At 39.9% G+C, this 16,286-nt stretch overlaps 1 protein-coding gene across 3 annotated transcripts in view; it reads left to right on the forward strand.

Moving 5' to 3' along the window:
* The window catches only part of TMOD3 (tropomodulin 3), an 81,953-nt gene that overhangs the window by 41,595 nt on the left and 24,072 nt on the right, over nucleotides 1-16,286 (forward strand). For all 3 annotated transcript variants that reach the window (XM_038009984.2, XM_008016593.3, XM_038009985.2), the window contains one exon: nucleotides 15,908-16,030. In XM_038009984.2, coding sequence (XP_037865912.1) covers nucleotides 15,908-16,030 — 123 coding nt within the window. The remainder of the gene's footprint in view (nucleotides 1-15,907; nucleotides 16,031-16,286) is intronic.

Here is a 16,286-nt window from a genome sequence, read left to right on the forward strand (position 1 = left end):
CTTCGTAATCAGTACTTTTAGGAAATTTTTCTAGTCCAAGTCTCCCTCATTTAAGTGTTTGTGCTTATGTATCCTCAGTGGAGCTTAAGTACAGCTGTGGCTTTTTTTTTTTTTTTTTTTTTTTTTTTTTGATTTTTTTTTGACAGAGTCTTGCTCTGTCACCCAGGCTGAAGTGCAGTGGCGTCATCTCACCTCACTGCAACCTCCACCTCCCGGGTTCAAGCGATTCTCCTGCCTCAGCCTCCTGAGTAGCTGGGATTACAGGTGCGTGCCACCACGTCTGGCTAATTTTTGTATTTTTAGTAGACATGGGGTTTCACCATGTTGGCCAGGCTGGTCTCGAACTCCTGACTTCAAGTAATCCACCCACCTTAGCCTCCTAAAGTGCTGGGATTACAGGCGTGAGCCACTGCTCCTGGCCACAGCTGTGTTCTTAAAAGTTCTATATATATACTTAAATGAAACAGGATAAGTTTTTCAGCTTTCCAAACAGGTCAGAATACAGGTTGACCTAAAAACGCAAATTCTACGTTCACTCTTATTTGGAATATTGTGTATAGAATACTGGGGAATGGTGACAGCAGTGGCAGAGCTGCATATCAGCTCTTGCAGGCATCGTTTTTATGTCTGAATTCTTTCTAGTCTGGGCAGGAAGAATGGTACTTGGGCTTTTTATTTGAGAAAGAGGCCCTTCTCAATAATTTTGGCCAGAACTGTGTCACATGACTACCCCTTAGCTGCAAGGGAAGCAAGAAAGTTCATTTTAGCACTCCAGCTTCTATAGTAGAGGAAGGCTAGTGAATGGTAATAGTAGGTAAGTCGTAAACTCAGCACCTGACTTTTCCAAAATTATCCATCACCTCAGCCCCTGTGCTTTTTCTTTAGAGTCCTCCTCCCCTTCATCTCTTGTTAAGGATCACTATCTTTGTTACTTGAGTTAGGGTTCTCCAGACAGACAGAACCAATGGGATGTGAGGGGAGAGAAAAGTTTATTTTAAGGAGGCTTTTAAAATTCAAAATCTAGCAGGCTAGAGACCCGGGGAGGATTTACTGTTCTTGTCGAAAGGCAGTCTAGTGGCAGAATTTCTTCTTACTTTGGGGATATGAATCTTTGTTCTTTTAAGGCCTTCAACTGATTAAACTAGGCCCAGCCACATTATGGAGGTTAATTGGCTTTACTTAGAGTCCACTGATTTAAATTTTAATCTCATCCAAAACAACAAAAACAAACAAACAAAAAAACCTTCATGAAAACTTTTAGAAGAATGTTTGAGAAAATATCTGGGCACCACAACCCAGCGAAATTGACACATAAAACTAACCATCACACCACTGTTACAGGTGGGAATGTCCTGTCCCTCAGGTGTTTGGGGCCAGAAAAAGAGTTCAAAACCAATGCAGAATTTTGAAATGTGGAGAATCATAAAGACAGGCAGAGACATCTCTTCCTTTTTATTTGTCCAAGAAAACTACTGGTTATATTTTCTCTGTACAGCCATACAGATGTCAGTGTTTATGGCTTTAATCCTGCTTAAATTGGAGAACATAATTTTATGAGAAAAAATACTGGTTGATCACCTTCTATTTGTGTGTTTTAGGTGGACTCGGGGGGTATAATTTGGAAAGGAATGGAGGTAGAAACAAAGGGAGAGATGTGAGAAAAAGAGATGTCAGAAAAAACTATGGAATTTGAGGACAAGGAGAAAAAATAAGAGACCTGAAAGAAAGCTGCATTTGTCCCAGGCTAACCCAGGAAGCTTCCTAATATGCCCTTGTTTCATAATCTCCAGTTACCTAGGAAAATACCTTGGAGGATTAGAGGAAATAGGAAAGAAAGTAGAGAAGAATTATGGAAAATAAGAAAATACAAGAGGGGGAAAAGGATAGAGGTGAGGAATATGGGTGACATTAGGAAAAAGTGCTGTATCCTCAACTATTGTAGAATATCTTTGTCCTCCTATGTATCTTTTTAAATTTTTACTTCTTACTTTAGCTTTTAGATGGGTAAGAATAAATGGAAGTAGTTAAACAAGTAATTTTACATTCACAATCAGTGGTTTCTCTTTATAGTACATTCAGTATTTTTACTGCATCTTTTCACTACATATGTCTATTAAATACTGTTTATGGGTGGTTCTGATGCAGTGATTAAAATGATAGCTTTTTTTAAATAATGAACTTTTTGTTACTTAGAGAAAATGCACAGATATATGTGCATTATGTATGTAGCTCAGTGAATTGTAAAATAAACACACCATATAATTACCACTCAGGTAAAGATAACATCAGCAGCCAGATGCGGTGGCTCACGCCTGTAATCCCAGCACTTTGGGAGGCCAAGGTGGGCGGATCTCTTGAGGTCAGGAGCTCGAGACCAGCCTGGCCAACATGGTGAAACCCCGTCTCTACTAAAAATACAAAATAGCCGAACGTGGTGGCATGTGCCTGTAATCCCAGCTACTCGGGAGGCTGAGGTAGGGGAACCGCTTGAACCCCGGAGGCAGAGGTTGCAGTGAGCCAAGATCACTCTACTGCACTCCAGCCTGGGTGACAGAGCTGAGACCCTGTCTCAAAAAAAAAAAAAAAAAGATAGCATCAGCACCCACTGAAGGCCCTATCATGCTCCTTCCCAGTCACTTTTCCTTTTTTCTTCTGAAAGGTAATAACCAACATAGTGTCTAATAAAATGATTAGTTCTGCTTGTTTTGAACTTTATATTGATGAAAACATACATTCCGGGCATCTGGCATGCCTATGTCATATAGTTTTTGTGAGGACCAAATTTGTTTTGGTTTGGTTTTTAGAGATCAGGACTCACTCTCTTGTTGCCCAGGCTGTAATGTAGTGGCACTACAACTTGAGACTCCTGGGCTCAAGCAGTCCTTCCATCTTAGCCTCTTGAGTAGCTAGGACTACAGGCACATGCCACCACACCCAGCTGAGGACCAAATTTGTTAATGGGTACACTGAAATCACTGTAAAGGATCATATGGGAGATGATTACCAAACAAGAGATTTTCATTCTCTGTCATGGAGAAGTGGTCTAGAACAACCATGGGGTGAATTTGTGAGTTTCATCAATCTATCTGATGGAAACACATACTATCAGATGTGGTAGAATCAAGCCTTATAAGCCACGTCACAGTACCACGGACCTGAAGGAGGGCAGATTCCTCTTCAATAATCAAGCAACTTTGGCTGTAAAGCTCTGCTTTGAAATATAGCAAAAAGCCACCTCTAGTGTTCTGAAATCCACCCTAGACTCTCATTTTTAAAGCAGTTAGCCTTAGTTTTCCTTAGTCACGAGTATGCCATCCTTTCTCTTCATCTTATCTCCAAGATCCTGATAACATTCCAGAAGGTCCTCAGAGTAATTCATCTGTGTCTTATTAGAATACTTCCCATCAAGCTAAATGTTAATCTCCTCTGTAGCTCCAAAAATCCAGAAGCTTGTTTTTTAAAGATGCCTCTCCTATGACTCTGCCCTGAACACCTGGGTTGAGTCTCAGATTTTTTACTTAATAGCTTATTTTAGTGGAGATAGACTTTCAGATTGAGGATGCTTTCCCTGACAATAGAGGTTTTCCTCGTTCTTCATAAAAGTTTGCAAACCTACCTGTATTGAGAAACAAAGGCATTTTACTTTCTTGGTACATTTAGATTAGTTAGAATCCGTAAGATGCTCTCTTGTTCTCTAAGTGATTTTTTCATTCAGACATGACTGGCCTCAGGGTGCAGTACCTAATGGCAATATTAGCCTTCTGACCAGGGAATGTTATAGCAGTGTCATTCAGTTCCTTGAACTCTTTCCAAATTATATGCCAAAATCATAATTATATGCCCAAATCGTAAATTAATTAAAGGGTCTATCAGATGACTGCTTAATTTTTTTTCTGGAGATGGACTCTCACTCTGTCACCGAGGCTGGAGTGCAGTGGCCTGCCACCACGCCTGGCTAATTTTTATATTTTTAGTTAGAGACGGAGTTTCGCCATGTTGGTCAGGCTGGTCTCGAACTCCTGACCTCAGGCGATCTGCTGCCTTAGCCTCCCAAAGTGCTGGGATTGCAGGCATGAGCCACTGCACCTGGCTGACTGCTTAATTTTTTTAAAAGCGAAAACTTGGGAACCACTAAAAGGATTACTTACCTAGTCATTAGACTATATTCTCATATTCTGAGACTCACAATTAATTATACTTGTTATTTTTTCACTTAAAGGCACACTCTGTTTCTGGAGCCGAAATTAGACATAACTGGCCAGGACAGGAGGGAATCCTTATAAAACTAAAAATTGCACATGGTAGGGTTTTTCCTTTTGACCAATAAAAAAGTATATATTCATGCCAAATTTTATTTTCTAGATTGCTAAAAAATGTTTTTTAGAAGCCTGATAGACTAAGGATACTTAAGAGTTATTATATGTAAATCCATTAATAATTTCACCTCATGATTTGTGAAATGATTGTTTATATGTTTTACAGAATTGAAAGCATATATCAATATATGAGAAGAAGAAAGTAATCCTAATTAAGTGAAGCTCAAGGCCTTATGTCTTACATGCATTTGGGGGAATATTTTGTCCTATACTGGTGAATGTTTTACGTTTAATACTATAGTTTTATTAACAGCAAAAAGACATTAGCTGGTAAAGGTAAGCTGACAAAAGGTGTGTTACGGATTGTTTTTAAGTGCATTATTTACCACAGAACCCAAAATATACACATGTTAAATTCGCCTAAATCTAATAAGCTCGGTAGGAATGGTATCATGATATCAAATAATCTTGACAAAGATGAATGGAAATGTCTTTCTTATGAGTCTACTATGTTCAAAATGTTGAGAAACTGAATGTTTAAGAAAATTAAAACAATCTACCTCTTCTTATTGTCTGTTAAAAAAAATTAAAACTGCTGGGTGTGGTGGCTAATGCCTGTAATCCCAGCACTTTGGGAGGCCAAGGCAGGTGGATCATCTGAGGTCAAGAGTTCAAGACCAGCCTGGCCAACATGGGGAAACCCTGTCCCTACTAAAAATACAAAAATTAGCTGGGCATGGTGGCGTGTGCCTGTAATCCCAGCTACTTGGGAGGCTGAGGCAGGAGAATTGCTTGAACCCAGGAGGCAGAGGTTGCAGTGAGCTAAGATCGTACCACTACACTCCAGCCTGGGCGAAAAAAGTGAAACTCCATCTCAAAAAAAAAAAAATTAACAAAATTAATAACGTATTTTTTCTTTTTTTTTATAAAAACAATAGAGACAGGGTTTCGCCATGTTGCCCAGGCTGGTCTCGAACTCTTGGGCTCAAGCACTTCCATCTGCCTCAGCCCCCAAATTGCTGGGATTACAGGTGTGAGCTACTGCATCCTGGTCCATATTTTCAATATATGTTCCTTTTGCTTAAAGATATCATGTTAAAATGTTGGAAAGGTACATGTAGCTTTTTACCTCTTCCTTCTTAAAATTTTGCAAAATACATAACTGAGACATAGGCCAGCACAAGGGTGAAAGAGAGTATTCATCCAGCTCGTTCTCATTCACAGAATGGTGAAAATTCTCAGCGCTGATTATCAGTTCCCATGATATTTTTACGTAGCATGCATATTCTGTCTCAAAGATAGATTGAGGTATAGAACCTTGCCATGAATTTATCACTTGGAGAAATACTGTGTCCCAGTCTTCAGTATTTTTTTTACTGCCTGTCATTTTGTTTTGTTTTGCTGGGGACTCCTCCTCTCTGTTGCTGGTATCATGCTCCACCCTTCCCTAGACTAAGATTTTTTTTTTCCCTGTGTTACTTCATGGACGGACCAGAGCCATGGGTGCACCTTATATCCCATACAGAGATTTGCATTCTGATTCTGTTTGAGCTGCTGACTCACCCGCTATGGGCTCCTCCCTTCCTTGCACCACACTCCTTTTCTTCCTGCTGGGCCTTGGGGTACAGCCATTTATGCTTTTTGGTGGTTGTTTTCTCTTTTCCAATCCTGAGAATGGAACGCCTTTGTGTTCTTTCCCAAGAATTCCACATGCCCCTCCCTGCTTTTCTAAAGGTAAATTTCACTCAGTTGCCTTAAACTAAGGACTTCCCATATACTATCCAAGTTATTTATTCACAGTTATGTTAGCTTTCCAGAAAACCTACTCTTTCTCATCTTTCTGAATATGTGATTTCTTTGGAGGAAAGACAGACCTGATCCCTTAGTAAACCAGAAGGATCATGGTTACAAACCTGCCTACATCTGCAGGATTACATAACCACCACTGGGCAATTGTTTTCCGCTAAGTCCAAAGATAAAAACTGGCTCTTATTTTTGTAATCATATTTTATGAATCCTAAATGTCCCTTGTAGACCTCTGGAAAGTGGTCTTCCCAGGCACTGAAGCTGATATTTGAAATGGGCTAGTTACATTAGTCATGCAGATGCTGGCATCTCCTTTTCAGACCGGTCATGCAATATCATTTGAATGATTCACTGTTAACTCCTTTAGGGTAAGGAGTTAGCCAGATGGATGGCTTGTTACTCATGTTAACACCCGGTTTTTGGGGAACCTTTCGTGGATAACTACACCCACTCTGGATAGTTCCTTTCCTCCAGTATTTCTCCATATGATTTACATACCATAAAGTACTGCTTTTTTAAAATTTATCTATCTATCTATCTATCTATCTATCTATCTATCTATCTATCTATCTATCTATTTATTTATTTTGAGGCAGAGTCTTGCCCAGGCTGGAGTGCAGTGGCACGGTCTTGGCTCACTGCAAGCTCCACCTCCCAGGTTCACAACATTCTCACAACATGCCTCAGCCTCCTGAGTAGCTAGGACTACAGGCACTCACCACCACGCCCGGCTAATTTTTTTTCTATTTTTAGGAGAGACAGGGTTTCACCATGTTAGCCAGGATGGTCTCGGTCTCCTGACCTCGTGATCTGTCCACCTCAGCCTCCCAAAGTGCTGGGATTACAGATGTGAGCCACCGTACCTGGCCTAAAGTACTGCTTTTGATCGTTTCAGAATCTTGTACAATGAGGCTTTGTTGCTACTTGTTTTTAGGATTGTTATGTCCCCTTGATGAATTGTCCTTTTTGTTATTATGAAATGACCTTTGTCTCTGGTAATATTCTTTGCTATAAAACCTACTTTGCCTGATGTTAATAGAGCCTATCTTTCTCTCTTTTGATTAGTTGGCATGGTATATCTTTTCTATTTGTCCTATCTGTTCTTTGTTGTTGTTATTGTTGTTGTTGTTGTTTGTACTCCAGCCTGGAGTGCAGTGGTGTGATCACAGCTCACTGCAGCCTCAAACTCTTGGGTTCAAGCAATCCTCCTGCCTCACCCTCCTAAGTAGTTGGGACTACAGGCATGTGCTACCATACCTGGCTAATTTTTGAAATTCGTTTTACAGGCGGGTCTTGCTATGTTGTTCTCAAATGCTTGGCCTCACACAATCCTCCCACCCACCTCAGCCTCCTGAGTAGCTGGGATTACGGGTGTGAGACACTGCACCCAGCACTTTAAAAAAAAAAAAATCTTCCAACCAGGCATGATGGCTCACACCTGTAATTCCAGCACTGCGGGAGGATCACTTGAGGTCAGGAGTTCCAGACCAGCCTGGGCAACACAGTGAGACTTTGTCTCTACTAAAAATGAAAATAAATTAGCTGGATGTGGTGGTGTGCGCCTGTAGTTCCAGTTACTCTGGAGGCTGAGGTGGGAGGATGGCTTGAGCCCAGGAGTTTAGTGCTGCGGTGATCCATGCTCATGCCACTGCACTCCACCCTGGGCAAAAGAGTGAGACTCTGTCTCAAAAAAAATAAAAAAATATTTCATGCCTCTACTTCACTTTTTGAACATATGTAATGTAATTATAGTAACTTTTAATGTCCTTAACTTGCCAGTTTTATCATCTATCATTAAGTCAATTTTGATAGACCGATTTTTTTTCTTCTCCTTCTGGATCAGATTTTCCTGTTTCTTTGCATGTTTGTAATTGTTTGTTGGGCATCAAACATATTAACTTTCCGGTGCTGGATGCATTGATATCCCTATAAATATTCTTGAGTTTCATTCTGGGATGCAATTAAGTTACTTGGAAACAGTTTGATTCCTTAGAGTCTTGCTTTTAAGATTTGTTAGGTGAGACTAGAGCAGTGTTCAGTCTAGGACTAATGATTTCCCCAATACTGAGGCAAGACCCTTCTGAGTTCCCTACCCAATTATGAGCCTTGTGAATTGTCAGCTTTTCCAGTCTGGCTGGTAGGAACAGGTTCTATTCCCAGCTCTACATGAACATGGGCATTATTACCTCTAAGCTTTCAGATTTTTTTTTTTCTTCCTTGGCTCAAGGTAGCTCCTCACATACACGTACCAATTGGTACTCTGCTGAACACTCAGTGCAACCCTCTGCACAACTCCTGGGCTCCCTCTGTGTGCAGCTCCCTCCTCTCTGGTTCCCTATCCTTCAAACACTGGCTGCCTTGTTTTTTCTGGACCTCAGCTGTGTCTCCTCAGCTCAGAGTTCACCAGGCTCTTCCTGAATTTCTGCTCCCTGATCTGTAGCCTGGAACCTTTCTCCAGGCAATAAGCTAGGTAATCATAGGGCTCACCTCTTTTTTCCCCATTTCATAGGGATCACTGTCCTTTGTTGCCTGATGGCCAGTGTCTTGAAAACTGTTGTTTCTGGCCAGGTATGGTGCCTCATGCCTGTAATCCTAGCCGTTTGGGAGGCTGAGGCAGGAGGATTGCTTGAGGCCAAAGAGTTCAAGACCAACCTGGCCGACATAACAAGACCCATCTCTTTAAAAGTGTGTGTGTGTGTGTGTGTGTGTGTGTGTGTATAAAACTTGTTTTATATATTTTATCCATTTTAGTTGTTTCAGGCATGTGGGTAAATTCTGTCCTTATTACCCCATCTTGACATAAGATCCTCCAGATTAGTATTCAGTTGCTATTCTATTTCCCTGTTAGAGTATTAGCTCCCCAAAGTGAAGGATCTCTTGTTTTGTTTTCCTTGTGGTGTCTTTCTAGTTCATTGTCTAGTATACACAAACTCACTCACTAAACATTTGTTGACTAAGCATTTATTGGTGACCATATTGCAGCATCAAGCAGGTGTGGTGTGTGTCACTGTATCAAAACAAAAACATCTTTCTAGGCTCTGTCCCCTCATCCTTTAGTTTGATTGGTTTCAGGTTTGTGTGCTGCTTGTCAAACAATATATCCCAAAGCCTCCTGGAGATTATAGTGGCATAGGGTCCTTCAATCTTTTCTGGAACAAGGCAGTTTATAAACAAACAGTAAAGTTAGCTAGGGCCTTTCAACTCTGTAGGAATGAAGTAACCAAGAGCCATCTCTGTTTCTTGTTACTATATTTTTTATATACTCAACAAGGGTGGGAGCTATGACTAAGATAATTCTTAACATTTGTTGCAGCTGTAACTTGCTATCAGAGCAAAAGAGATGAAGACTAATAAAGAAAGGTCCTGGCAATGGAATTGCTAACATGGATCACAGTATTTCTCACTGATTTTGTGACAATAACAAGGATCTTGGCACAGGATATGTCTTTTTCTTTTTTTTTTTTTTTTTCCTTGGCACAAACATGGGTCTGGATAAATGCCATACATTTAAATTACTATTATATGAATTCTTATCTCAGTGTCTTCCATTTCCTTAGCTGCTGTTTTATAGTTGCAGAAACATTACTAAACTGTTTTAACACTCTTAGCAACCAAGGGTCAGCTTTATTTTTGTTTTGTTTAACTTGGGGGCGGGGAATGTATCATTTCATACTTATCCGAGAGTTTTTTAATCTGATCTAATCATTGTTTATGTATTTATTTTTTTGAGACAGAGTCTCGCTCTGTCGCCCAGGCTGGAGCGCAGTGATGTAATCTCAACTCACTGCAAGCTCCACCTCCCAGGGTGACGCCATTCTCCTGCCTCAGCCTCCAGAGTAGCTGGGATTACAGGCGCCCGTATTTTTAGTAGAGACGGGATTTCACTGTGTTAACCAGCATGGTCTCGATCTCCTGACCTCGTGATCTGCCTGCCTCTGCCTCCCAAAGTGCTGGGATTACAGGCGTGAGCCACCGCGCCCGGCTATAAACAGAATCATACAATATGTATTTGTGGCGTCTTTCACTTAGCATAAGGTTTTGGAGTTTCATCTTGTTACAGTGTGTGTCAGTACTTCATTCTTTTTTATGGCTGAGTAATATTTTATTGTATGGATACCACATTTTGTTTATCTGTTTCTCAGTTAATGGACATACAGGTTGTTGCCACTTTTTAGCTGTTGTGAATATGCTGCTATGAACATTTTTATACAAGTTGTTGTATAGACATATGTTTTTATTTTTCTTGGGTATGTGCCTAGGAATAGAATTGCTGGATCATAAGGTAACGATTTTTTAACAAATTGAGAAGCTGCCAAACTGTTTTCCAAAGTGGCTGCAGTATTTTACTTTCTCACCAGTAATGTACCAGGGTTGAAATTTCTCCACATGCTTCAATACTTGTTGTCTGTTTTATTATAGCCATCTTAGTGGGTGTGAAGTAATATCACATTGTGGTTTTGATTTGCATTTCCCTAATAACTAATGATACTGAGTATTTTTTCATGTACTGTTAGACTACTGTATATTTGTTTGCTTTTTGGAAGTGGGGTCTTGCTATGCATCCCAGGCTGGACTCGAACTTCTGGGCTCAAACAATCCTCCTACTTCAACCGACCGAGTAGCTGAGATTACAAATGTGCACCACCATGCCCAGCTGTACATATTCTTTGTAGAAATGTCTCTTCAAATCCTCGCTTACTTTTAAACTGGGTTGTCCTTTTATTGTTGATTGGCAAGCATTCCTTATATATTCTGGATAAAAATTTCTTGCCAGATACATGGGTCAAAAAATGTTTCTCCTATTCAGCAGATTGTCTTTTCACTTTCTTGATGGTATAATTTGCCCCATAAAAGTTTTTAATTTTGATGTAGTACAATTTATCTATGTTTCTTTTGTTACTTATACTTTGGGTGTCATATCTAAAAACCATTGCCTAACTCAAGGTCATGGAGATATAAATTTTTTTTTTTTGAAACAGAGTTTCGCTCTTGTTGCCTAGACTGGAGTGCAGTGGTGCTATCTTTGCTCACTGCAACCTCTGCCCCCTGGGTTCAAGCAATTCTCCTGCCTCAGCCTCCTGAGTAGCTAGGATTATAGGCATGCGCCACCATGCCCAGCTAATTCTTTTGTATTTCTAGCAGAGATGGAGTTTCTCCATGTTGGTCAGTCTGGTCTTCAACTCCTGACCTTAGGTGATCCGCCTGCCTCAGCCTCCCAAGGAGATATAATCTTATGTTTTTTCCTAAGAGTTTTATAGTTTAGCCCTTACATTTAGGTTTTTGTTTTTATTTTACTTATTTATTTTGAGTCGGAGTCTTGCTCTGTCACCCAGGCTGGAGTAGAATGGCGCGATCTCGGCTCACTGCAACCTCCGCCTCCCAAGTTCAGGCGATTCTCCTGCCTCAGCCTCCTGAGTAGCTGGGATTACAGGCGTGTGCTACCACACCTGGCTAGTTTTTGTATTTTTAGTAGAGGCGGGGTGTCACCTTGTTGGCCAGGCTGGTCTCGATCTCCTAACCTCAGGTGATCTGCCTGCCTCTGCCTCCCAAAGTGCTGGGATTATAGGCGTGAGCCACCATGTCCGTCCCATTTAGGTTTATAATCTATTTTGAGTATGGTGTGAGGTAAGGATTCAACTTTGCATATGAGGGCCAAGAGTGGTGGCTCACATCTGTAATCCCAGCACTTTGGGAGACTGAGGCAGGTGGATCATTTGAGGTCAGGAGTTTAAGACCTGCCTGACCAACATGGCAAAACCCCATCTACTAGTAGTCCCAGCTACTTGGGAGGCTGAGGTATGAGAATCGCTTGAACCCAGGAGGCGGAGGTTGCATTGGACTGAGATTGCACCACTGCACTCCAACCTGGGTGACCAAGTGAGAGACTCTCTCAAAAGAAAAAAAACAAAAACAAAAAACTTTGCATGTGACTGTGCAGTTGTCTTAGTACCATTTGTTGAAACACTGTTCTTTCTCCATTGAATTCCTGTAGAAAATCAACCATAAGTATAAGGGTTTATTTCTGGATTTTTGGTTATATTCTGTTGATCTAAATGTCTTTCCTAGTGCACCAACACCGTTTTGATTATAGTAGCTTTGCATTAAATTTTGACACTGGGAAGTTTAAGTCTTACTTACAACGTGTTCTTGGCTATTCTGGGTTTCCATATGAATTTTAGGATCAGTTTGTCACTTTCTATAAAAAAAACCAACTGAGATTTTGAAAGAGATTGTATAAATCTGTAAATTAATTTGCTGAGAGCCCCTTAGGTTTTGTATTCATAATACTAACTTAGGTCCTTCCTAGTTTATCCTTTCTTACAAAATTAATTTCTTTACTTCTACTTTTCTATAACTAAACTTCATATATATGCATTAAAGGATAACTTATTACAGTGTATTAGTGTTCAACTAACCTAGAAGAAAATATGAAGTAATTACTTTTTGTATTTTAAAAAACAATATTGTACAAGCTAAATCGCTCTATAGCAAAAATCTCTACATACAGAAAAATTATGTAAAGAGATTTAAAAAAAAAAAAAAACAGAATCCAATTTCCTTTTTTTGAGATGGAGTCTTACTCTGTCACCCAGGCTGGAGTGTCGTGGCGTGATCTTGGCTCACTGCACCCTCTGCCTCCTGGGTTCAAGTCATTCTCCTGCCTCAGTCTCCTGAGTAGCTGGGACTACAGGCGTGCACCACCACACCAGGCTAATTTTTGTATTTTTAGTAGAGATGGGGTTTTGCCATGTTGGCCAGGCTGGTCTTGAACTCCTGACCTGAGGTGATCCACCCACCTTGACCTCCCAAAGTGCCCAAGAGGAGTGCCAGAAGAGGTGCCAAGCTATGTCAGAACTCTCTGAAATCGAGCAAAATTCTGTATGACAGAAAAATTTTTCTAGGTTGTTGGGAGTTTTGTTTTGCCTTACTGATTTTTCTGCCGAGATTCATTTTGTATTTGTAAGCATTAGCAAAAATTTATGTATGGGGGAAATTAGATACGAATAATGCCTCTTAAGGAATGTGTATAAGGATTATAAAAAATAAGCATCTTAGATTTTTATAGTGCTTTAGATTCCATCAGTCCCTCAAATAAGACATGGACAGCTATTTGATAACTTGTGTAGTTTTTTTTAAAATTAGCAAGTAAAAATTGTGTTGTTTATGGTGTATAACTTTTTTTACATGTACACATTGTGGAATAGCTAAATTAAATTTGACATACATATTACCTCACATACTGATCATTTTTTGTGGCAAGTAGTTTGAGTAGTTTTGTTTAGTCAGTGAATACCATAATCCAGTTGCTCTCAACCTTGGCTGCTATGCATCAAAATCCCTAGAGAGCTTTAAAAAATTCAGCTGCCCATGCAGCATACAAGATTAACTAAACCAGCGTCTCTGGAGTGGGGCTTGGACATGAGAATTTTTTAAAGCTCTCACAGTGAAGCCACTGTGCATATAACATTTAGAACTACTGCCATACACAGTTGAAAATACTGGTAGATAGAGCTAAGGAAAATGTAATTATCCTGAAATGGCAATTAAAATTATGCCCCCCTGAAATGTATGTCACTTTAGTTGTAATCTCAACCACTATGAAAAGTATGGAATTATCAGGACATAATGATTTGGATTTCTCTTTACCTGTGAACCAATAATAAAAGATTATCCAGTCACCAGAATTCCAAAATTTGGTACTAAGATCAGTTATACATACCACCATATAGGTGGGCATTTGTTTGGGGGGGGAAAAGTCTGTTGCTAAAAAAATCAAGTTTGTAAGCCGCCAGTTAATTGGAAAAAGCACTGAAGCCCTGGCCTTAAGAGTTTGACAACCTGTGTTCTAGTATTAGTTTTGCTGTGTGACTTTGAGCCCATGTATTTAAATTATACTTTATAAAATGGGGCCATTGGACTGAAGGTGATCACCAAATTGTTTATTCAGCAAATTGGATTGCCTATTGTGTTCTAGGCAAGGATGCAGGGATGAACAGAACATACAGCATCCCCTTGAAAAGCATGCAAAAGACAAACACATTGCACAATGTCTAAGTGTAGCTATGGTGAAATGTTCAGGGAATTGAGGGAAGTACTTTAGTTGGTTTCAGTTTGGGACAGACACTATAGTTGCCCATTTAACAACTATTCACAGATGCTTGCTTTCCTAGCCACCCTTGCAGCTGGGGCATAGACCAAAGGAAAAATCTGCAGTGCAGGATTTCTTGTAAAAGTTGGCAGTTGAGGGTGGTCCAAGTGCAGTGGTGGTTACAGCTAATTGATCACAACCAGTTACAGATTTATTTGTTCCATTTCTACTCCCACTGCTTCACTTGACTAGCCTTAAAAAAAAAGTTGGCAATTGAAAAAGAACTCCTTCCTGTTCTGGCTTTATTGTGTGGGGACATAATACTTGGTGCTACAAAGGTCATCTTGAGACTGTGAAGGCCTAAAAACAAAGGCCTCCACACTGAGAATAGCCAAAGAGAAAAACAAAGGAACCTGGATCCTTGATGTCAACAGTGAGCTACTAAACCAACCCTAGAACCACCTTCCTGTGGGCTTATTAAGTGAGATAATAAAACTTCATGTTGTTTGAACCCTTATTGCTTTAAGAGTGGTCTGTGGATCAGCATCATCTGGAAGTCTGGTTAGAAATGCAGAATCTCAGGCCCTACTCAGACCTGCTGCATCAGCATCTGTACTTTAGTAAGATCCCTGGTGACTAACATGAACATCAGAGCTTTTGAAGCACCAGTTTAAACCAACTTTAATTGGGTATTCTGTTCTATGCAAGCTTAGTAACCCAAGTTGTGTGAGTACATCTTGTTTGGTCAGTTAGTGCTGCAGTTATAATTATTAGCATTTTTCCATTCCCTTCGTATTTTCAATATTGCATAGAACATATGGTCATAAACATGATTTTCATATGATAAAGTCTTTAGGTTTCTAGAGTAACTAGTTTCTTGTTCGTGTACATTGAGGCTTGGAGGAATAATGACTAAAAATTTCAGAGTGCCACTCAGGACGTAGAAATTTATTTGCAATCAGAATTTGAATTTCTAGAATCATAATTGTCTCTGCCATCCCCCATGTGACAGTAACAGTTTGTTGCTTAGTAATAAGAAATTGGGGCCGGGCGCGGTGGCTCACACCTGTAATCCTAGCACTTTGGGAGGCCAAGGTGGGTGGATCACCTCAGGTCAGGAGTTCAAGACCAGCCTGGCCAACATGGCAGAACCCCGTCTTTACTAAAAATACAAAAATTAGCCGGGTGTGGTGGTGCACGCCTGTAGTCCCAGCTACTCAGGAGACTGAGGCAGGAGAATGACTTGAACCCAGGAGGCAGAGGTTGCAGTGAGCCGAGATCACGCCACGACACTCCAGCCTGGGTGATAGAGTGAGACTCCATCTCAAAAAAAAGGAAATTGGAATCTGGTTTTTTTGGGGTTTTTTTTTTTCAATCTCTTTAAAGTTTTATAGGCTTTTTTGTTTATTCCTTCATTTATTGATTGATTATTTGTAAAGCAACTCGCAATTACTCTAAAAAGAGCCCATTTTTATTTCCACAGATGAAAAATTTCTCAGTTGACCTTTTCTTTCCAACTTTTACAGCCAAAATATTACACTGGAAACTTAAAAATCTATGTCAGAGATAAAACAAAATTACTGTTGATGTTAATCTTTTCCTTCAGGTTCAGTTATACATACTTTGGTTACAAGGATAAAATGGTGATGAGTTAATAGCAGTAATAGTGGAATTAACAAAGTGCTTTATTTTACAGGGAAAATATTTATCCCCAAACAAAAACCTGTACAGACTTTTACAGAAGAAAAAGTGTCTCTTGATCCAGAATTAGAAGAAGCTTTGACAAGTGCTTCTGATACAGAATTGTGTGACCTCGCAGGTATCACCTAAAACAATTTAATTTGTGAATAAACGTAGGGTGGAGTGGGAAATACCAGCACATACCTATATACATGATACAGATGTTTTCTTTACCTAGCAAGTACTGTTGAATCAGTAACCACATATTTGGCTTTATATTTTACATGATAAAGCTGACATAAAGAGTTCCATTTCTCTAAATACTCTCAATAGTGAAATGTTTATGTTAAGAGGATGTATTGTATTGTTCGACACCTTTTCCCATGTTGTCATAT

Source organism: Chlorocebus sabaeus, chromosome 26 (assembly GCF_047675955.1).
Source record: "Chlorocebus sabaeus isolate Y175 chromosome 26, mChlSab1.0.hap1, whole genome shotgun sequence".
NCBI classification, from domain to species: domain Eukaryota; kingdom Metazoa; phylum Chordata; class Mammalia; order Primates; family Cercopithecidae; genus Chlorocebus; species Chlorocebus sabaeus.